The sequence below is a fragment of the Micromys minutus genome (genome assembly GCF_963924665.1).
Source record: "Micromys minutus genome assembly, chromosome: 7".
Taxonomy (NCBI): Eukaryota; Metazoa; Chordata; class Mammalia; order Rodentia; family Muridae; genus Micromys; species Micromys minutus.
This window is the reverse complement of record NC_137976.1, coordinates 57,965,089-57,987,794: the sequence shown is the minus strand read 5'-3', so window position 1 is coordinate 57,987,794 and position 22,706 is coordinate 57,965,089. Positions and strand designations below refer to the sequence as shown.

The 22,706-nt window shown below is 49.6% G+C and overlaps 1 protein-coding gene across 1 annotated transcript in view; it reads left to right on the top strand.

The window, feature by feature from the left end:
• Positions 1-22,706, top strand: part of MYLK (myosin light chain kinase) — a gene marked incomplete at its 5' end in the record, with an annotated part of 169,062 nt that overhangs the window by 86,119 nt on the left and 60,237 nt on the right. Inside the window, 4 exons of the mRNA XM_080918785.1 lie at positions 1,152-1,226; positions 1,686-2,665; positions 9,413-9,529; positions 18,188-18,274. Coding sequence (XP_080774911.1) covers positions 1,152-1,226; positions 1,686-2,665; positions 9,413-9,529; positions 18,188-18,274 — 1,259 coding nt within the window. The remainder of the gene's footprint in view (positions 1-1,151; positions 1,227-1,685; positions 2,666-9,412; positions 9,530-18,187; positions 18,275-22,706) is intronic.

Genomic DNA, 22,706 nt, shown 5'->3' with positions numbered 1-22,706 from the left:
TAACCGCCAAGCACTCCATTTGCCTTATATAAATCATGCTGTCTCTGAGCAGCTAGAACCATTAATGAAATGACATGGGGTTTGTAAGGAGGAGGTCCAGAGCTGGCAGCTGGTAATTCTATCACGGGGCCTGGAAGGGTCGCTCAGACCCAGCAGTGCTGCTAAGGCAATCTAGGGAACTGTGGGACCTGAGAATTCCAGCACTGTCCTGAGTAATCCCCACACCTCTCTACACCCTCCAGACCAAGCTAGCACAATGCAGAAAATCAGACAAAACATGTGGCAGTCATGAGGGTCCAGGATAAACAGGGTCCTTGGAACTTACCCATTTAATTCCCAGACTTGCCCTTTTAGGAGACATCGCTTTGAAACACCAGCAGAGGGCAGCCTTGCAGGTCAGAAGGCTCAACTGCTTTGAATCCACCAGACTAGCCTGTCAGCCCCCTGCCTGAGAAGAGGGGCCTCAGCTTGGCCAGCAGCCGGCCAGCCGTGCACCCCTGGAGGCTGAGCAGCTCTGTGTAAAGAATCCAGAGCCCTCCCCACCTGAAGGAGGAAAAGAAAAGGGCCACCCATGTTGGGAGACACGCTTGTTAGGTTTTTAACACAGAATGTTCTGATTAATGAAGGGAGGCTGTGGCTGTTTTTCAGGGAGAATTCAGCCATTGGGGAAGTGGCTGTCATTACTTGGAAGGAGTGTAGAATCAGGTCAGGTCACTGGGCACCTGAGCAGGGCCTGTCTGCATAGACTCGAGGCTTCCTCACAACCTCACAGCCTTTACTCTGGGATTGAGTGATCGACGGATGGATGGTGTTTCTTTCTTTCTTTCTTTCTTTCTTTATTTATTTATTTTAAGATGTTGAAAAAGGATTCCCATTTGTAGATGCTGATCTTTGCTGCCCTTTCAAACATTCCCCCCCCCACTTAAGCTGGGACTGTAAAAATCAAGGCTGACCACAGGGTGAGAGTCCTACCCTAAATCTAAGTATGGGATGGAAGCCACAGCTAAGCCCAAGGCCTCCTCCACCCACTGTGGTCCATCAGCCCACAACCAAGTCTCCACTTGCCTTCCACCACTTCCCGCCCTGGGCTGAATAGGTCCTTTGCCCAGGGAGCCTCACAGTTCTTATTGTTTTGTCCTTGACTTTATCAGGAACCAGGTTGGCGAGTGCAGTTGCCAAGTGTCACTGATGCTGCACAAAAGCCCTTCCAGAGCCCCACCACCATGGTGAGTCCCCTCAGGAGTAGCCTGGCCAGGCCCCTGCACCCTACACCCTCTGCCTGGCCCTGAAGCCTGGGGTTGTTTGTGTCCTCCTGCTGAGGCTACCAGAGCCAAGGAGAAAGATTGGAAGGGGATGAAGGAGGGAGGCCAGGAGAAGGCAAAGGGGGGGTTGATGTGTGTTTCTTTTCTTTCTTTCTTTCTTTTTTTTTTTTTTTTTTTTTTTTTTTGCACACACCCTTATAAGGCTACTGAAATCATTACCGATATAATAAACCAACTAGGCAAGTGAGTGCCTCTCACCAATGTTCCCTTCTATAAACACAGCCTGGCCGGCCCCCATGTCTCCTTCCCCCTCCTCTCTACCCTCCTCCGCCCTCAGGGATTTGCTCTCCCCTGACGTTTCTGCCTTACCCAGCCCCTTTTCCTCCCTGCTACTTTCTCTTTTTCCTTCACTGGTTATTGCAGGGGGCGGGAGCCTACCAGCTGTGAGGGCCTCTGTGGTGGAGGAGTTGGTGCTCATGGTGATGGTGACCGTGTTGGGACCCTGAGGCCGGGCTGGCCAGCAAGAGAGCAGGGTTGGCCTGAGGAGGAAGACGGAGAAGACGTGAGGAGGCTGTTGAAGAGACGGGTGGAGACCAGGCTGCACACAGAAGAGGGCATCCGCCAGCAGGAGGTGGAGCAGCGGGATTTTCGAGACCTCCTGGGAAAGAAGGTGAGCACCAAGACTTTATCAGAAGACGACCTGAAGGACATTCCGGCCGAGCAGATGGATTTCCGCGCCAACCTTCAGCGGCAAGTGAAGCCAAAGACTGTATCTGAGGAAGAGAGGAAGGTGCATAGCCCCCAGCAGGTGGACTTCCGGTCTGTCCTAGCCAAGAAGGGGACCCCTAAGACCCCCATTCCTGAGAAGGTGCCACCTCAAAAAGCTGCCACCCCAGACTTTCGCTCAGTGCTAGGTGGCAAGAAGAAGGCACCTGCGGAGAATGGGGGCAACAGTGCTGAGGTCTTGAATGTCAAGGCTGGGGAAAGCCCCGCGCCTTCAGGCAACACACAGCCAGTCGGGGCCCTGAAGCCCGTGAGCAATGCCAAGCCTGCCGAGACCCTGAAGCCCATAGCCAATGCACAGCCTATTGAGACCCAGAAGCCTGTGGCCAATGCCAAGTGTGCTGAGACCCCGAAACCATCTGGGAAAGAAGAACCCAAGGAGGTTAAGAATGATGTGAACTGTAAGAAAGGGCATGTCGGAGCCACAGGCAATGAAAAAAGACCCGAGAGCCAAGGCTCGGCTCCAGTTTTCAAGGAAAAGCTACGAGATGTCCATGTGGCAGAGGGTGAGAAGCTGCTACTCCAGTGCCAGGTGACCTCCGATCCCCCAGCCACTGTCACCTGGACACTGAATGGAAAGACACTCAAGACCACAAAATTCATCGTCCTTGCGCAAGAAGGTAAATGAGGGTGAGGGTAGGGAAGATGGGAAGCCTGTACCTACATGGGTCACTGTCATAGCATGAACCTTGATGGTCACTTTGTACCCATGGCCTGAGTTGGAATAGCCATCACTATTCCTCTCACTTACAGGATGGGCTCTCCGCTGAGGGGCCCTGGGTGTACACATGAGCCTACTGTGGCTGTGAGCTGGACTTCTGATCCTCGTGGTACATGCTGTGCCTTGATGTCTGTCTTGCAGAACCTTCTCCTGGCACCTCACCCAGGTCTCCTCTGAGCAGACCTAGGACTGAGTGTTCAACAGCCCCCTTCCCCATGGAGAGAGCTATGCTTGCAGACAGACACAAGGGGACATGGAGCTGAGGTTAGCTGGCGACCCTGAGGCCACTATTGATTGAGAAGTGTAGGAGATACTGAGTGCTGGCATGCCGGTTTGGAGCTGGCATCAGCAACAGCTCAGTCTTCAGAACACTGTGGGTCTGAAGGGATCCGTGGGCAAGCCAACCCCTTACACAGCCCCGATGGACCCACTCACGCGGGACAGAGCTGCTTGCTTCCTAATTTGGATGAGACTTCTGTTTGCTGGTGTTTCACATTCTTGGTTGGGGGTGGTGCAAGCCTTGCCACCCGTGTGGCCTTTGGGGCCTTGGAGTTCTCGATCATGCCAGTTTACACCAGAGAAAACAGGGGAGTGAGAGGAGGCTAGCCTCAGCCCCTTGTTATGGTTTATTGTCCTTTTACATTTTGTGTGTGTGTGTGTGTGTGTGTGTGTGTGTGTGTAAGAGAGAGAGAGAGAATATGATTGATTATGAGTATGGGCACACGCTGCCCCATGTGTGTGGTTGTGTTTGGAGGTGGGAAGACAGCTTGCAGGAGCTGGCTCTCTTCTTCCACTGTGTGTACCCCTAGGATCGAACTCAGGTGGGGAAGTGGCAGGAAAGCACCTTCACCTGCTGCCGAGCTACCTAACCAGCCCTTGGTGTGGCTTAAGATGTTCTTATAAATCACAGGTCTTATCAGAAACTTCTAGGTCAGATGAGATCCCACTGAGGTGGACAGTGGAGGGACAGGGTCCTGCCTGAACTGGGGCTGAGCCTAAAGGATCATGAAGACATTTCCAGGATGTGGCATGTGCCCTTGAGATACAAGGGAAGTCGATGGAGAGGCTGAGTGGACAGGTCTTAGTAAACGCCAGTGCTCTGAGACATCAGCCCACGCATTTCTCCTCGCTCCACTCTTCTCTGGCTACTCCCCTCTCCACACGCTCTCCCCTCATCCATCCTGGAAGGAGGCATTTGTAGATAGCAGCGACCCTGTCCCTTACTCTGCGATTCAGCCAGCAAATCTGGAGCAGCCGAATTGTGTGGAGTCTAAACACTGACTGAAAGGCAAACTGGACGTTTTGTTCAGCAGAGAGAGAGATGTTGTAATCTCCTGCTAATGTGTTGACAGTAGCTTTTTCACACTGATGTTCTCAGGTTGGCAGGGTATTCCAGAAGGCACCCATCCCCCTGTGTTTGTTAGTTCTGCCCCCATGATACCCACACACAGAAGGTCTTAGGACCTCCCATTCAAACAAACTGGAAAGCTTGACCAGGAGTGTTTCCCAGGTCACCACATCCGGTGACCTCTCTGGGCAGGATGGAGGACAGCCACCAACCTGAGACATGTAAGTGATAGAATCCTGCAAGACACTATGAGTACACCAGCCCCGGGAAAACTGGGGTTCAGCAGTGGTGGAGAGGGCAGTTCCCAAAGCCAAAGCTTACAGAGTCTGCTCAAATGAGCAGTAAAGCTAGATCTCAGCCCTGATCACAGAAGTGCTCTTGGAGCCACCAGCCGCTGGCTGCTCTTAGGCCTGGGTTGCTTGGAGTAATCTTCAGAGCACAGAAATGGGAGCAACATGATCACCTCCCACAGGGGAGGACCAAAGGGGTCTGTGACAAGAGAAGAGAGACTGTTAGAGGGGGGGTATGGATTATAGAGAGAGCTCCGAAGCTGACTTCAAACAGTAGTCTGTCTTTCAAAGCACAAATGAGTACCTTGTTTCTATCCATGGAGCGTCATGCCCAGATGCCATCCTGGACAGTTCCATTTTCCAATCCCTTAATTCTCACACGATCAAGTATCCTAATAACAGAGAAGTTAAGTAAACTGCCCAAGGTTGCACAGCTCTTAAATAACAGACACACTTCCCTGCAGTGGAGAAAGAAGACCTTGAAGTGAGTCTATCTTGCCGTGATAAAGAGGACAGTGCTTCTTCTCCAAATTCCAGCCCTGCCCCCTGAGCCTGCACCCACCAAGTCTTTAAGAAGCCTCCCCCACCCCCCGGAGGGGGAATGCATTTTAGGCTTATCAGCTGTCACTGGAGAGGTCCAGAAAGGCAGTGGCCAGAGGTGGATTGACTCTGCTCCTAGTAGGTCTGGCAGCAAAGACATAAGCTCGCTGTGAGACAGCTGTTGGAGCCAGTGCCACAAAGTGTGGTCTGAGAGATTGAGTTGTTACATGCTAGGGGACTGGGGTGACTGATAGGAAAGCCCAGAAAGCAGGCCAGACTTGGGCAGCAGGGAAGGTAGCAGTAGGTGGGTCCTGTACAGGGCTAGGGCACTAAAGGCTGGCTGCTTGCAAAATGGGTCTATGTGAGTGGGGGTGACTTAGCCCTGATTTCAGCCCACATCCTGTCAGAGAACATGTCTAAATGCAGCAGCTAGCCATGCAGGGGAGATTTCACAGTGAGGAATGCAACACAAGAAGTTGGGCTTTTAGGGGCTTGGACTGATACCAGGCCAAAGACAAGTATGGAGACTGCTCAAGAGATCGGGGTGCATGGTGCCGAGGCTGCCAAGGTGAGCATGGCCACAAAGGGAAATAATCCAGTGCAAGAAGTACAAACATGTGCCATCAAACCTGTAGCCTGGCTTGGAGGTCAGGGTGATGGCTAGGGCTGCGTAGAGGACAGGGAGGTGGAGAGGACAGACAGTGCTCTTGGGCCAGAGGGATGTTGTCACTGGAACTAAGGGAGTCCTTGATTTGAAGTGATGAGTAGGGAAGGAAGGCAATACCCATCTTCCTGTCTCCCAGCACCTACCTCTGACTGCACTGACCCCCATCCTGCCCCCCCCTGTCAAGATTCACTTCCGCCAGCATTCCTTCTTAGACCCCTGTCACATTAGTTGACACACCCAATTGATACACAGATCACGGAGCTCCTACTGCTGTAGGGGACACCTGTATAAGTATCCAGGAGTAGAGCCCCAAGGCCTGAAGAACACGGTTACACCCACTCCACTTAGTGCTGAGGAAATCCCAAAAAGAGATATGACACCCATTGGTGGGCTTTGACCATTGGGCAATTCTTGGAGGGTCAGCCAGTTTTCTGGCAGCCAGAGCTGAGGGGTGCCTGTGTTCAGAAGACAATTAGCTGGGCCTGTCCTCCAGAGACAGGCACTTGGCCTCCCTTTCTAGACCTGTCTTAGCTATGGGGCGGCAATGACCCCGGAGTTCATGCAGGACTAAAAGTAGCTTTTAAAAGGGCCTTTATCTCTCTGTGTTGCTTCCTGCCTCCAGGCTGGGCTTCCCCTAACAAAACATTTCTCCCAGTCTAGTAAAGCACGCTTTGTTTTTGTTGCTGTTGTCAAGAGATGATTCATTTTTAATTGCCTTCAGGGTGGAATCTTGTGAAGGCTTTCTCGAGCCTGTATAAACCCATTCTACAAGTTATACAGTGCCTACTGTATACAAGGCATTGATATTTATGTAGAACCCATTTAAAGAACTTGGAATTCCTATCTTATTTCTACTTTTTCCAACAATACAAAAAAACATGTGTTCATGCATAGATTCCCCCCAGAGCTCCTGCTGTGGAAATAGCCTCAATGACTTTTTATTGCAGTAGCATTTCAGACGTGGTTATTGCCCTCAGAGATAGCACGTGGGACAGGAGTGTGATTCAGCAATGGCCGTGAAATAGGCTATGCTGCAACCAGTTTGTTCAGATGCCTCAGGAGAGGTGCAGCTAGAGCTAGGGTCTTAGAGGTGACACAAAAGACACTATACCTAAGGAAGGGACCCCAGGCGAGTGGCATTGTTGGCCAGTGCATGTCAGCAGGGCAGGCAGGGGGAGCCTAGCAACCCCTAACTTCAACCCTAGCCCTTTCGTTCCCCTCTCCCCATCCACTCAGGGAAGGGAAGCTGGATGGGGGGACCAGGAGGGGCTCCTGGTAGAGCTTCTGCTGAACCACTCTGTGGATTCTGCTTCCCATCCCCCCTCACTCCCTCTCAACTCCCCACTAGGTTGATAGGCTGAGGCTTCTTAAAAAAAAAAAAATGCTGGGAAACAGTTTTCTTCTGGAGGTCAAGAATGAGCCGTCCCACAGGAAATTCCAGATTCTTCATCTGGGGTAGCCAGCCTCCAGCCTGCCCAACCTCCTTCCAACCCACGCACGCATGTGGCCATGGCTGGGGACTTGGAGAGCTGGGCAGGGAAGTGGGGTCTCATTCAGATCGTCCGCTGCCCTTCAGGCGATTGATTGCTTGATGTACCTGTCATTTAAGTTTTGGGCCAAAGGCAGCTGGGGAACCAAAATAAAAAACAAAAACTAAAAAAAAAAAAAAAAAAAAAAAAAAATGAGGACTATGACAGGCTATCACTTGGGGATGGGTGAATGGAATTAGTCCTCCCAGAAAGCAGGGACATCCAGAGGTTAGTGGGTTTCCTCCACACCTGTCTCTCAAGCCAGGCATCAGACTAACATCTTCCTAGCAAGCCAAAGGACTGGAATGGCTGTCCTCACCCCCCTGTGCCTGTGCCTCCCAGTTCTCACTCTCACACCAGACTTTCTCCATCTCCAGCCAAAACCCTTCCTGTTGCCATTGGGAAGATAATGGTGAGCCACTGGTCTCACCATGGGAGAAAAGGGTCAGGCCTGTTCAAGAGCTGAGTAGGAGGGACGAGGCACAGAGTAGCTATGTTATCTCAGGAAGCAGTGTGGGCTTTCCAACTCTCTAGTGAGGTCCTGGGGGCCCCCCTGATGCCATCCTTGCTCTCTGGGTTTCCTGGCATCAGCTTTGTGTAACCAGATTGTCATAGTTGGGGTTTTTGTTGCTGCAACAAAACACCATGACCCAAAAGCATGTTGGGGAGGGAAGGGTTTATTCAGCTCACACTTCTACATTGCTGTTCATGGGCAAAGGAAGTCAGGACAGGACCTCAAGCAGGGCAGGAATCTACAGACAGGAGCTGATGCAAAGGCCATAGAGGGATGTTACTTACTGGCTCACTTCCCCTGGTTTGCTCAACCTACTTTCTTATAGAACTCAGGACCACCAGCCCAGGGATGTCACCACCCACAATGGGCTGGACCCACCCCCTCTGATCACTAATTAAGAAAATGCTTTACAGCTGGATTCTTTGGAGGCATTTTCTCAATTAAGGCTTCTTCCTGTCTGATGACTCTAGTTTGTGTCAAGTTGAGATAAAACTGCCCAGTATACATAATTTGAGCTAAAAAGGTTCCTCTGAGAACAGTGCCCATTTATCTTGTCTCACAATTCCATAAACTTGGAATGTATACATACAGCTGTCTTCCCAATGCCAGTGTTCTGGGGGTTGTAAAACAAGTAACTTATAGGCAGTGGAACGGACATGTCTCTGTCATTCTGTTGCAATGGCTGGTGAACTGACACTGGGCAGCTAGGGCAGAATGCCATTTGAAAGGCTTGTTGGTTCATCTCAAGGTATGATCTAGCGGATGGCGGAACTCCTGTCTGGTCCGGCTGGCTTCATTCTTAGATGACTTTCCCCTACAAGTCAGAAAGTTCTATAAGAGGACTGTTTGGTCTGGGGATGAGAGAGCTGGGTGGGGAAGGACCAGATCCTGAGCTTTTGTATATACTCAGCCTGCCTTCCTGATGTCCACCTCCACGCTCCCAGGGCTATGTCTCAGGCGAGGATAGACCATAAGGGCTGTGAAGAAAGAGGCCTCAAGACCCATTCCTCAAGACCCAGCCATGTAGGAAGGCTGTTCTTGGAGTCCCTCTTCTGCTTCTGCCCTCATCATCGACCTGTTCTTCAGCCCTAACAGGCTTCCTAAAAAGCCATTTGCCACAGTTGCAGACCACAGCCACTACCATCTCACAAGAGATCATCCCAAAGGCAGTGTCCCTCTTGAATGAGGATTCCTACCCCCTCCGGTTGACCTGTTCACTCAAAACTTCCTTTACCTTGGTCTAGTCAGGCGTTTCATTGGGAAAACTTGCCCTGAATCTAATCCCTGGCATATGGTAGGAGAGAACCACCTCCTGGAAGTGGCCTTCTGACCTCCACACATGTATCATGGCAAACGCATGGTGTCCATTGTTGTTGTTTTTAAAACTCGCAGTGTCTCCAACATCACTGCCAGGTGACTCCTTCCTTACCACTGTCCCCAGAAGACTGTGCCTGGCTCCTTATACTGTGAAAGGGGAAGGCCAAGTATGTCTGTTCCCTCCCCCTCTTTTCGGATGACAAAGGCCTCTTCTCTCTCCTTCTTCTGCTTCCCCAAAGAGCCTCCAGTGGTGGAGGAGGTCTGGGAGCGTTGATTGGGACTCCACTTTTTTGGAGTAGGGTCATCAACAGAGAGTTTGCAGGATTCAGAAAGAAGGGAGGTAGATTCCCACTGGGCCTCTGGTCTGAGAAGGGGCCTGCTGCGCCTCTGATACCAGGCCCTTTCCTGGACATTCACAGCACTTCCTGTTCTCCCCTCCAGGCTCACTCTTCTCTGTCTCCATCGCAAAGGCGCTGCCTGAGGACAGGGGGCTGTACAAGTGTGTAGCCAAGAACAGCACTGGCCAGGCGGAGTGTTCCTGCCAAGTCACTGTGGACGGTAAGTCGTGTTTGCCATTGCCACTACACAGACAGGGCCCCTCTCGCCCCCTTCCACGTCTGAATGAAAGTCGCCCAGATTGTCCCCATCCTTACTTCAGCATTCATTTGGTGCAACTCAAGCCATCTTAAAAAAAATAATAATAATAAAATAAATGAGTCAGGGAAGAAAGGAAAGTGGAGGCCTCACCTTGATTGGTCGATTGCCCACATAGCCTCTTCCTGAATCCTCTAGCCAGGAAGAAGCACCGTTCACCTTTTCCTCCCCTCCCTGTTCTGACCTCTACACCCACAAAGTTCTGGGCAAAGAAGGCAGGCATAAGGGCACCAGCACGAGAAAGGACACACCCACAGGAAAATGACTACAAGTATCTAACCAACCACAACAAGCAAGTGTGCACAGTGCTGGTTCACAGGCCCACTGAGGAGCCTGGGTGTGAGGAGGGAGCTGTGTTCAAGTGTCTTCTGGGAGAAGGTGAGTCAGGCTGAGGTGGGGGAGAGAAGAGAACAGGGCCACTTCTGCCAAAAGAAGTGGCAGTAAGACAGCGGAGAGAAGGGAGGAGAAGCAGGAGAAAGAGCAGACCTGTTAGGACTTTGGAGTTCTCCAACTCAGGAAGGGGCAAGGCCCAGCAGGAAGCATGCATTTGTGTCTCCTTCCTCCCCCTCCCCCCATTAGAAATGTGGAATTGGAGGCTAGGAATAGAACGAACCTTATGATGGTTTAGACTAAGTCCCTCATTACTATCTCTCATTGTGACTGACAGCATTAGACACCGAGCCCTACCTATCAGGACTCCTCGTGTGTTAGGCAGAGGCTTTTCCTCTGAGCTATATTCCCAGCTGCTACATCCATATTTTATGGATGAGAAAAAGGGAGGCTGCTCAGAAAAGAAAGGCAATCTATAGGAGGCTCTCTGGCCCCATAGGGCAAAACTTGCGGGACTTTCAATCCAGTGCCTTTTTTTTTTTTTCTTTTTGTATTTTTTACACTTCCCTGGAAACGTCTAAAAAGGTAGTATTGGGAAAAGTTTCTTGCCCTTGAAATGCCTGCTTAACAGCCATCAGTAACATGTCAAAAGCTGGTGTCTAAATAAGGCATCTGGAAGAACAGCTTTGTTGTCCTGGCTCCTGAGTGTGAACACTTTAGTCCTGAAATCCTAACCTGTTTTATAGCTGTCTCAGAAGACGAAGAGTCTTTGTCCTCACTCTGGGTTTCATAATCCCACTTCCTGGTCACAAAGCAGAGATCCGGGGTACATAACAAATGGGAGAAAAGACCAGGTGTCTTCTAAAGGAAAGTGTCTTTTGAAAACACAGAATTGCAGAGTAAATTAAATAGTTGCTAGCCAGTAGTCTGACAGAGTATGGGTTATCCTGGAGCTCTAGGAATGACTTTTGAGGAAGTAGATCTGCTGGGCCAAGGTTTACGGTCAATTTGATGCATTCTGTGAGGTTCCTGCTTAATCTCTGTGTGTCTTTTTTCACCTGCCTGTGGTTGTCCCCTGTCCAAGGGGTTCCTTCGTGAAAACTGGACCCATCCCTAAGTGGCCAGCCTGCTAATGAGGTTATCTGCTCTTGAAACCCCTGGCCTCTTGAGCTCCTATTGACACAGAAAGCTGCAGGCAAGAGAGCAATTTGTTCCCCTTATCTGGATAGTGTCAGCACCTTTTTCAGATTTGTTTGCAGAAGTATAATTTCCTTTCCCCTTTCATGATATAGTTAGGAGGTTTTGTTTGGTTTGACTTATTTAAGGGGCTCGTTCATTCTGCAACCTAAGAGGCTTTCTTGGCTCAGGGGGTGTGCCCAAAGACTCCCATCTCTACTGACCTGGGCAATGGCTATCAGTTATCTCTAGTTCCTTTTGAAGTCAGACTTTGGCCTCTGGCTACTAATTAGGAGCTGGGTCTTTGAAAGAGCTAGAAACAGGGGAGACTTCATCGGAGGCATCAGAGATGACTCAGTTAATCAGGCTTGGTCTGGTTTTGTTTGCAGAAAGGAAAGGTGGCAGCCCCCCACCCCCACCCCACTCTCCATGGTCCTTGCTGATGTGCGTGGAGATGTGTCCGTGTCATTTGTTGGATGAGCATCTTGCCACACTTAGTTCTGTTTCCCCACCAAGAGCCCCGCCAGGCAAAGCAAAGGACTGTGGGCTCCTTGACCGCTCCTTTGTCCTTAAGTCACTTTTTCTGCCTCCTTTGAGTTCCTGTATTGGCTAAGCTGAGTAACCTTCTGTCTTTTGTCCCTCAGTCAGAGATCTCAGTAGATCTGACCATCAAAGTCAGATATGGAGGAAAGACAAGAGCATCTTTCTAAAAATGTGGGATCCATGGTTTCAGTCAAATTCTCAAAAGGAGTCAGTGTGCACCACCTTGGATTCTGAGCACTGGGTTGGTTGATTCAACAGGAGCACAAGTTTAAAACCAGCATGGGAGACTGCCTCAACAAAGAAGTGAAGGAGAAGAAGGAAGGAAGGGGGGTAGAGACCATTTGCACTTAGAGGTGGTTAACTGTGGTTGAATTTTTGTTAGCAAGCTCACTAGTCCATCTACTTTAGCTGCCTGCCTGACCTCTGAGCAGAATCAGTCCTGTATCCCTCCAAGAGGACAGTGAGGTCTCTACTGTGCAGGTTTCAAGATGGCTCTCCTGCTGTCACTCAGCATGGTTGGCCATGCCCCTGAAAGCCACCATTCCTCATTCAGCCTGTGCCCAATGCCATTAAAACTACATCTATGATTAATATGAAGATATATTTCAGGATCTCTGGAATTCATCTGGGCTTACTGGTGTTCTGTATCTTTTCTCTCTCTCTCTCTTCTTCATCTTCTTCTTTCTCTTCCTCCTCCTCCTTCTGTTTTGTTGTTGTTCAAGGTACTGTTTCTCTGTAGCCCGGGTTGTTCTGGAACTCCCTCTGTAGACCAGACTAGCCTCAAACTCAGATCCTCCTGCCTCTGCCTCCAGAGTGCTGGGATTAAAGGTGCGTGCCAGCATTGCCTGACAAGTATTCTGTTTGTTATAAGGCAGGAGGGGCGACCTATAGGAGGCAGCATGTCTGCCTCTTGACAGCAGTGCTTGGGTTTTGCCTTTTGGGGTCATTTGGGCCTTTTAATAGTGGCCATATCATCCTCCTTCCAAACTCAGCAGAAGGGTAATGAGCTTACAAAGGGTAGAACTTGTTAAAAAAGAAAGAAAGAAAGAAAGAAAGAAAGAATCATGTAAAGGGAAAGCAGCTGACTTTTAATACCTGTGTGGCTAGAGACTTTTGTACTTCATCTTTTTGGTTTCTGCACGAGGGTGCAGGCAACCTTTCCCAATGAGCTTGGCAATGCTAACAGATAAGAAACACTACCCCAGACTGAAGCCCCGCCCAGTAAAGTACACTGTACATTGTCCTGATAGAGCTCAGGTGTGTCTGGCCCTGGAGCCTGCCAGACCGTTCCGTAGGCTGATTTTGGTCAAGGAATTATCATGTCAAGATACCTATGCTGAGAGACCTTGACCCTCCATTATCGCCAGCCCTTGGCTGGAAAGTTCTTTCTACTCAGGGGACTTAGTTATAAATGTCTGTGGTTCCCTCCCAGCTCAGGCCTCTCATCCCCAGGTATCCTGGCCAAGGCATTCAGCCTTAGCTTCAGGGAAGGCAGGGCTTCACAGCCACAAAGGATCATACATCGTCGTGAGGGGGAGCGTGTGTCTTCTATGGCACCCGTACCTTCATCCATTCATTCAGCAAACATTTAGGTGTGTAACCTGCCAGCTCAAGGAGCTGGTGTTGATGAGAAGGAGGAGAAAATTCCTGGTCTCAGGACGTGTGTGTGTGTGTGTGTGTGTGTGTGTGTGTGTGTGTGTGTGTGTGTATACTTAAGAAACACCATGGGGTGTAAGGGAAGCAAGACAGGTGATGGGGAAGAGTCTCCAGCTTCAGGAAAGGGTTGCTGAGGACTTTTGGCCGAGTGAACATTTGAACAGAGACCTGTCAGATGTGAGGGAAGGAGTTCTTAAAGTAAGAGAACAGGGAAGAAGGAACACGTAGGAGAAAAGCACAGTGGTGTGGAGCTTGTGGGCCGTGTGGCAGGAAGAAGCAGGCTGGTGAGCCAAGCACAAGATGAAGAAGGCCAAGAAACAAGGCTGAGGAGGATCAGGGACCACCACCCAACCCACATGCAGAGGCCACCGAGTTCCCTGGGACTCAGTGAGCCCCTGTAGTGAGTGCGAGTGGAGAGAAGGAGAGAGAGATGGGAGTACCTCACTGAGATGAGTGGGCAGCTCAGGGTCTGCAAGGGAGAGTGGGATGAATGGTCTTGAGAAAAGAGAAAGCTGTCCAGGGGTGAGATAACCAGGGAGCCAAAGGGTCAGGGTTCTGAAAAGAAAAGAATGACCAGTGAGGCAAATGCTGCCAACTGATGTGGCTCAGCCTGGTCACTAGCCATTGGGAAGAATAGTGCAGAGATCACTAGTAACCTTGACAAGAGGGAGTCAGGAGAGTGACAGTAATGTCAACCTCATTTAATGCATAGAATCCAGGCCAGTCACCTGAGCAAGTCACCCTGACTAGCTGGGTGGGAGTGAAAACCCAAGCACTTACTTCCAGCCATTGTGGTCAGCTGAGGAGAGTTGCACTTACCTTCGTCCGTGTCCATCCGTCTGTCGGAGTCCGCTATGTTCCTTTACCCTCTCCTGCTTTTCGGGTTGTTCTTTAACCCCTCCCATGCCGATAGTTAGGAGTAGGTTGGACTGAGTTAAACTGCTGTCTTTGTAGATCTGAAACACTTGAGTAGCGAGTTGAAGACTGGCCAGGGCTGCGTGGCAAGTTCCAGCCAACCTGGGTTCTAGGAGGAGAGCCTGTCTCCAAAACAAAGAGAGAACAGGGTGTAGAGAAAGGGAGAGATGTGGGGAGGGAGGAAGGAAGGGAGGGAAGAAGGAAGGAAGGAAGGAAGGAAGGAAGGAAGGAAGGAAAGAAGGAAGGAAAGAAGGAAGGAAGGAAGGAAAGAAGGGAAGAAGGAAGGAAGGAAGGAAGGAAGGAAAGAAGGAAAGAAGGAAGGAAGGAAGGAAGGAAAGAAGGGAGGAAGGAAGGAAAGAAGGAAAGAAGGAAGGAAGGAAGGAAAGAAGGGAGGAAGGAAGGAAGGAGGGAGGGAGGGAGGGAGGAAAGGAGGGAGGGAGGAAGGAAGGGAGGATGGAACTTTAAAAATTTAAATATTGCTGAGTGTTATGGTTCTGGCTGCTGTGAACACATGAAAGACAGACACAGAGATGCATGCATGGAATAAATACCTAATAAAATGCCACCCATTATTTTGATTTTTTAAATTACAGAGTATTATTTATTTGAGGCCTGGAAGCATGTTGTAGATTATGTGTGAAGCCAAGAAACCAGTTCTCTTCTTCCACCACGTGGGTCCGAGGGGTCAAACTCCGGTCCTGCACCTTTATCCAGCGAGGGATCTTGCGGGCTCCCCACCTGGTGTTTGTTACTCATTTCTCCTTTACTCTTGCCATGAGACATTGTCTTTCTAGACAAGTCTAGGAAGGCTGTCTTCTCATAGGCTTATCTAAGGGCTCATCACCACTGAACAACACAGCTAGAAAAAGGGCTCACATTTCCCCAACTGGAATTCTGTGTGCTTCTGTGTTGCTTGCTCTTAGATGAAAAACGAGGCATCTCAGGAGGTGTGGGCGCCCAGCCCCCTGCTTTGACTTTGAGACTCTTGAAGTTCAGACCTTCTTCCAGAAGCTTCCCAAAGACTCCTTCTCCCTTGTCTAGTGTCAGAGTCCAGGGACCTAACCTCTTTCAGAGAAACCAAACCAAAACCAAAAAAAAAAACCAAAAACCCTATCCCAGGGCCCCAAGTTTAGAGATAAGCCCATCTGTGGAAGGGGTGAGGCATTGTCTATGAAAAGGCAAAATCTGTTGGTCTCTTTAGGACCCCCCACTTTTCCACACCTCCATTTTCTGTCCCCATACAAACAGGCCAGCAAAGTACTTCAGCCCTGGGGCCCAGATCTAGAAATAAAATCCAGTTTCATCACAAAATGATTAAAATAGACAGAAAATACAAGCTTCTCTCAAACTTTTATTACTATTATTTTTATCCCCTGGGCAGCATGTAAGCACAGAGCTGGTTTTGATTAAGCGTGTGGTTCTCACAGTGGCCTCACAGCTCACTATCCTTGGCTGGGCCCCAGGCTGTGTGCACAGCCCCCACAAGTACTGACACTTAAGGGGGTGTTGTCATCCTCCCAGCCCTGGGCCTCTGGGCTTGGAAGGGAAACTTGAGCCCTTTCTTCAGGGCCTGATGGGACGATAGGTATGTGGAACTTCTCAAATCCAGCTCAGTGTGAACTCCAGGCGATTGCTTAGAGGATGCTAAAACCCATCTGAAGAAGTTGAGGGACCATGGTTAACAAAAAGAATGAGTTTATTTAGGTAAGTGGTGCTTTAGATCTCTCCAAAATGCCACCCATGCCTTGCCTTCTCTGGGCTTTGGACTGCAGTGAGCCACAAAAAAAAAAAAAAAAAAAAAGTTTGATTTCTACAGCTCTGGAAGCAGAGACATTTTAAATAACTTGCTCAAATTCTCAAAAGTACCTGTGACAAAGAATGAGAACCTTCCCGTTTCTTGGTCCCATCTTGCACCAAAATAGCGTCCAACACGACCCACAAGGAACGGCATCCCAGGCTGATTCCCACCACCCTCTTTCAGAAGCCAGAGAACTGGGCCTCTCCCCCTGGCTTGCTTGTGCCTTGGCTTATCTATCAGAAAAAGAACTTGGAGCCTTCCTTCCCAGAGTCCTCTCTGCTCCAGAACTTAGCAGGAGGAAAAAAGAATGCTGAATCAGGAACTCAGTGCTCTGCATACACACACTTTATCATTCACCCCCTTTCCTGGGAAGGGTAAAACACGCCAAGACAGACATTTCTGAATACACCTTTCCTTAAAGTCCTGGGGGTCTTTCCATCCCATGTGTGCACATGGAACTGGTGCCCAGAGTGAACAGCAACTTGAGACCTTGTCAGCTCTACAGGACAGGCACCCTGAACTCACTCTCTGGGGCTCCTTTGCTCTTTGGAGGGCATGGTCACACAGTGGAAGAGGCAGCCAGGTAACAAGGTTACCAAGCGCTGCTTAAAAGGATCCCTTCTCCTTTACCTCTCACCCCATCCTCATATACTGCTGGAAAGTCCTCATTAAGCCCAAACAGAATTATTTCCATAGTTGTGTGTGTGTGTGTGTGTGTGTGTGTGTGTGTGTGTGTGTGTGTGTAGCTTTGGGTCATCTTCAACAGGGAATTGGCCTTAATATCCCTCAGCTGCCGCCCAGCTGAGCCTGGGTTGTGCCACATGCAGTCTCTGTCAGTGGATTACCCAGCTCACAGGGAGTACAGGAATGCACTAGAGGAAGCCTAGCCAGTGGTAAGCTTCAGAAATAAGACTCAAGTAGAAGGGGCCATGCGGACAGATGGCAAATGTCATCTAGAAGAAATGGAACCAGGAAAACGGGTGAAGTGTATGTCCCCAATCCTTGCCATTTATGTTTGAGTGCCACTCCTCACAGGGAACCCAGTCTAGACAAGGCCAGCTGAGGCTGCCCATCCTAGAGGCAAGGATAGCCTGTTAGCCCTTCTTCAGCCAAGCCACAGGAATGTGGCCAGAACCCAGGCTGGAAAATCCCCTCCTCCCTCTGAACTTCCTCCTCAGCCGGCCGGAAATGAAGGATGAGGACAGGAAGGGCCTTAGGGGGAGGTGCCTTCCAGCCTCTCCCCAAAGAGTAGTAAAAACACTACCAGGCATTGTCATTCAGCGAGCAGCTTCTTATCTGTCCTGAGTGCTTTCCCCACAAAGTCTGAAAGTCCAGTCCCAGTGGAACCCAGGAAGAGCCTCTTCTGCCCAGTTGCACCCAGCCTACAATGCCATTCACCTTTGTCCACAAGAGACCCCTCCCCCAACATTGTACACCCTCCCCCCAGCATTATCTAAGCTTTACCTTATCAAGGAAGAAGGAACTTGCTGCCCAGCATCAACCAATGGGCCACTGCAGGGATTCATCGGCCTGCCTTGAGGTACCACCAAAGCCACTGAATGAGTCCCAGCCTTAGTCTCAGAAACTATGCTGGTGGCTTGCTCTGAAGCCTTCATCTGGCCAGGCCTGGCCCAGTGCAAAGGCAAGTCTCAAAAGGACATAAACACCTTTCAGTCCATGAGGCCAGAAGTAGGGACCCAGCCTTCTCCTCCCTCTATGTGAGCCCTTTGCATTACAGATAGCCTTTGAAATGTAGAACATTTAAATAAGAGAGTCAAAGCCCAGTGTGGGCAAGGAGAACCTAGGGAATTGAGGGCCTAGGCCCTGCTAAGTGGCCTTAGTCCAGGCAGTCTCTGGGGCTACAGCTGGGAGCAGTAACTCGCAACCTAGCCTGGCCATCCATCCTGCCAGGGACTGTTCTAGCCACTGATTTATCAGGCCCATTCCGCAGGCTCTCCTTCTTTGGTGCTCCTCTGCAGAAGGGCCCCCACTGCAGGCGTCACTGCGGGCACAGAGGGCCTCTGAGTGGAATGTAGGGTGGGTGGGCCAAGTAGGGTCAAGGTAGGGTTCTGACTGAGGTGGCTCCTCTACTCAGCTCCTTAGACAGTTACTGACTGATGTTTATGTTCCTCTTTTTGTTCCAGATGCTGGGACCAGGGAGAACACCAAGGCCCCGGAGATGAAATCCAGGAGACCCAAGAGCTCTCTTCCCCCTGTGCTCGGAACAGAGAGTAAGTGCTGCTCCCTGGGCTTCGCCATACAAAGGCAGGAGTGGTAGCAGGACCCAGGCCTCCTGGTCACCAGCTCTGTCCTGAACTCCTGAGGACAAGCTTCTGCCCATCCCCCAAAGTGGCCTGTATTCTCCTGATTACTAAGCCTCAACCTTTCCTCAAACCCCTGCCAGTCTCTCCACCCCATCCATAATCCGGTATGACACGCATTCTTTGTCTTCCTAAGCACAGCCCTCCCCACCTCCCACGGTACTTTTGGTTGTCGCTTAAACCTCTGTGAGGACTGTCCCTCTTCTTAAGTTGATTCTGACCCATTAAGGGAGCCTTCTTAAATTGTTGCTCTGCCTTTATGACCTCATCAGGAATATATGAGGGTCCTCAGTGCCCACAGACTCCCACAAGTGAGCCTCTCGCGTGTCCCTGCCTGGGACACACCTCTTGTGTGTGCACAGGTGCAGTCCCCTCTTTCCATGTTCCCCTGCTCTCCCTCACAGCTTCCACACAGTGCTCCCCACTGACCTCTGGGGGGGGCTCCATTTCCTCTCCCTTCTCATGCCATTGCCCTAACCCTCATCTCCGTGGACAACTTTCTGGTAAATCCCGGCTGAAGCCAGAGCATCTAACTCCCATCTTGACTTACTCCTTCCTGGTGCTGTAGGGATACACCCGCATGTCCTCATGGGTTCCCTGAAGGTCGAACCGTCCCTCAGAATGACCCACTGTTTCCATGGAAGGACGTCACTAGTGTCTTTCAGAGCCAGCTTTCAGTGCATTAGAAATAGCCAGAGGAAAGTGTGCAGCCGTAACCCAGATGGGCATGTCTGACTCCCTCCTTCTGGATCTGGGCATCCCCCATGGCCAACCTCTCTAATAGACTTAGGGTACTTAGGGTATGTGCTGCCTTTAGGCTCATAAACTGCAATTAAAAAAATGAACTATTTCAAGATAGTATTTGAAATGAGTAATATTAATTTATTCATCTTTATACCAGAGCAGTTGTAAAAATTAGCCTACATGATCAAAATATAATACCTATCAAATAAAATTATATAATGATAGACACAGAAGTACCTAAAGTCCTCAAAAGCTGTGATGCAGCCCTGTCTTCTGCTGTAATTATTAGTGTGGTTTTTATTAGCAGAACTACTTTCTGACATTCCCAGTTTTTATAGGGCACAGAGTTGCTTGGACATCCCCAGAACACTCTTAAGTTTTAAAATAAACAGAAAGCCAGGCATGGTACACACTCGTAATCCTGATGTTTGAGAAGCTAAGGGGAGGCCAGCCTGGGCTACATAATGAGTTCTATGCTAATCTGAGATTCAGAGCAAAACCCAAAACCAGTAGCTTAAGAAAAACAAACCAACCAAACAACACCAAAACGGAAGAGAAGCTCTCCCTTTTGCTAGGGGAGGACAGTGATGATCCTTGCTGTTCCGAAGGTCTCTGGCCTTTCCATTACCAGGCAGTGCTTTTGTAAAGCAATGTGTTTGCCTTGCTGGTGCTGAGCTCTTGGAACACAGCTCATCAGACGTGAGGTCCTCGGCCTTCACGGAGGGCTAGCCGAAGTGAATTTATAATTTCTCCTAGATGTTTACACAAAGTGAGACCCACGAGTGCTCCGAGCAGATTTTAATAAGCTGTTAGAATCCAGGCGCAGCTGTAGGAACCTAGGAGGAGTTAGTGTTACTCGCCAAAACTGTTGCCTGGGCCTTGCTGCGCTACCTATGGGGAAACGTGAGCAGAGACACTGCTCTTAGAACAACAGGGATGTAGCTCAGTCACTGGTAAGGCTGCTCACCTGACAGGGACAGAGGTCCAGCCACCTCCTGTCCTCAGGTCTGGAACCCTGTTCTGTGCAGTCCCAAGGAAGGTGAAGCAGGGTCAGAGGAAAAACAAGTGCCACAAGGCTGGGAAAAAGTGCAGACCCAACTCCGGGCACTTTGCCCTGCAGAACAAAGTCCTTGCAAAACCACAGCCAAGTTGTCATCATCACCCTGGCAGCGTGTTAGGTTCACCTGGAGAACTTGGAAGCCACCATGCCTAGGCTGCCCCCAGACCGATTAAACAGAAACTCTGGGATGGCAGCTGGATTTCCGCGGTTTGTTTATGTTCCTAGATCACCCCAGAGTGTGGCCCACACTAAAAATCAGCCTTTTAGTGGGCACTGGCCTTGCTGTTTATCTGTGCTTGGCTAGCAAGAAGGGGCTGAGCACAGGCGAAGGGTGCAGAGCCATCTTACTCTGGCTTCTTGAGAACAAGACCCCCTGTGGGGAGAGCAGGGCTAGCAGGTAGTGTTTGGACGCTACCAAAAACACACAGTCACCACAGTGAGGGGTGGTGACTCCACCCGCCTGTCTGCAAGAAAGCATCTCTCCTCCGTGGCCCAGTGATGAACATCTCATTCCATGCACCATGCTGGCCACTTGGCCGTTCTGTGCTGGCTGGTTTCACTCAGTCCCCACCACCCTAAGCCTGTTGTCACTCTGTATTAGGTTATAGCTCTAGTTTCCTCTCCACGTGTTCTTGTCCTTTAGAGACAGCCACCTGGGGGGCCTGAGGGAAACCACCAAAGCTTGTCCTTGGAGCCTTTTGATAAGGTAGCTGCCCAGGGTCAGGAAGTAAAGGAGATGTCTTTTAGGTTTGTGTCCTTAATATTTTTATCCTTTGGGAATAACTTATTGTTTGGTAATTGCTTAAGCTATATGTGCATGTACTTTCATTTGAGCATCTTAAAGCATATGAGAACATGCCAAGGACAACATGAAAATCCTCTTCTCTTTCATATTTCATGCATACACCCATTTGCTTTTTCCTCTACACTTCATATGTGTATGTGTGTGAATACACACAAACACCTCAGTGGCAAGGGCTTACCCTCCCTGCCGAAATGAACTCACACACGAGGCTGCGTGCCCCGATCATGTGCCGTTTCTCTTAGCATTATTCTCCTCTTTCCCAGACATGTTGGATTCCATGAGTGATCTGTCTCTGGATATATATATGTATGGTATTGTCAAGGTTGTGAAGTACCTAATTTAAGTAGGAAATCCATCCTTTTGGTAGAAAGGGCAGGTAACTTTTCTATCAACAGAGTATAGCCAGACCCCTCTGTGAACTCTTCTGTCCCCAGGGTGGTTTATTCTTTGACCCAGCTGTTGGGTGTGGAAGTGAACAGCATTGGCCACACTTGCCTGGAAACCCCGAAGCTTCATTGTGAAGAAGAAGCCAGACAATCTACCCTCAGCCCTCCATGACAAAAGTACTCGTTAACCTGCCCGTCAGCCGAAGTCACGAGCCACAAACATGGGAGAAAACTTGGGAGGGATTAAAGTGAGCTGAAGCTCAGAACCAGGTTTTGAAAGAGGGAGAGGAGTGTAGTTTATGTGGCTTGAGGAGGAATGCTAACATCGGCAGAGGAGGAGAGGCAGGCGGGAGCTTGGGGGAGAAACTGCAGATGCTGGAGGGAATGTTGGGAGGACGGCTGAGTCAAACAAACCCTTGTGCTGTGTGCTTGTGCACAAGCATGTCAGAGCTTCTGCAGAGTAACACCAGCCAAGCCTCCACTGTCTGATAAACACTTGTTGTTCCCACTCCATAGAGAAACAAAACTTAGCCCTAGAGATGAAACAGTCCTGCCCAGCATCTCTTAGATGGTAAGGAACAAAACTGTAATGGTCTGTCTTCCTGCCACACCCCTTTCACCTTGCTGTAGACTTGACTTTGCTCCACGTTGTCCACAGAAACACAAGGACAAAAGTTCTTTCCCCAGCCCAAAGGAACAGCACAAAGATGTGGGGTGGCAGAGGTGTCAGGACCATTGGGGCTTAGAAGGAGACAAAGGAAGGGCACTGATGTGTGTCCCTGGATCTAGAGACCTGTCAGTGTGTTTGCTGTATGTCTCTCAGAGAAACTTTAAAATGGCCATTTTGATACAATTTCAAAGTTACAGAGAGCCACAGGAAGAGTGCAAAGAACTCTATTCCTTTTGCTTAAGACTTCTTTACATTGTATCCTGTGGTTTTATCATTCCCTCTGTATATATTCATATTTTTTATTTAGATAGAGAGATACCATTTAAAATCTTCTCATTGTATATCTCCTATGAATATAACCTCAATGTAATTGTTAGGATCAGGAAAGTTGACATTGAACCATCTTGCTCAATATGACTCACTAATTGATCCAGCCTACCCTCCATTTTTGTCATTTGGCCCAATAATGTCCTTTATGTCTATTTTCTCTTGTTGGTAAAAACCTAATATCAGCATCCCTATAATACTTTACCTATTCCCTCAGCATGGAAATGACTCCTCTTCTTGTTTTTGAGATGAGACAGGGAAGATGTTCACAGGCCCAGAGAAAAGCATTGCAGTCTCTGCCTAAGCTGAGTTAGCCACTGAGAGACAGGAACCCCTCAGTGAACCTCCAT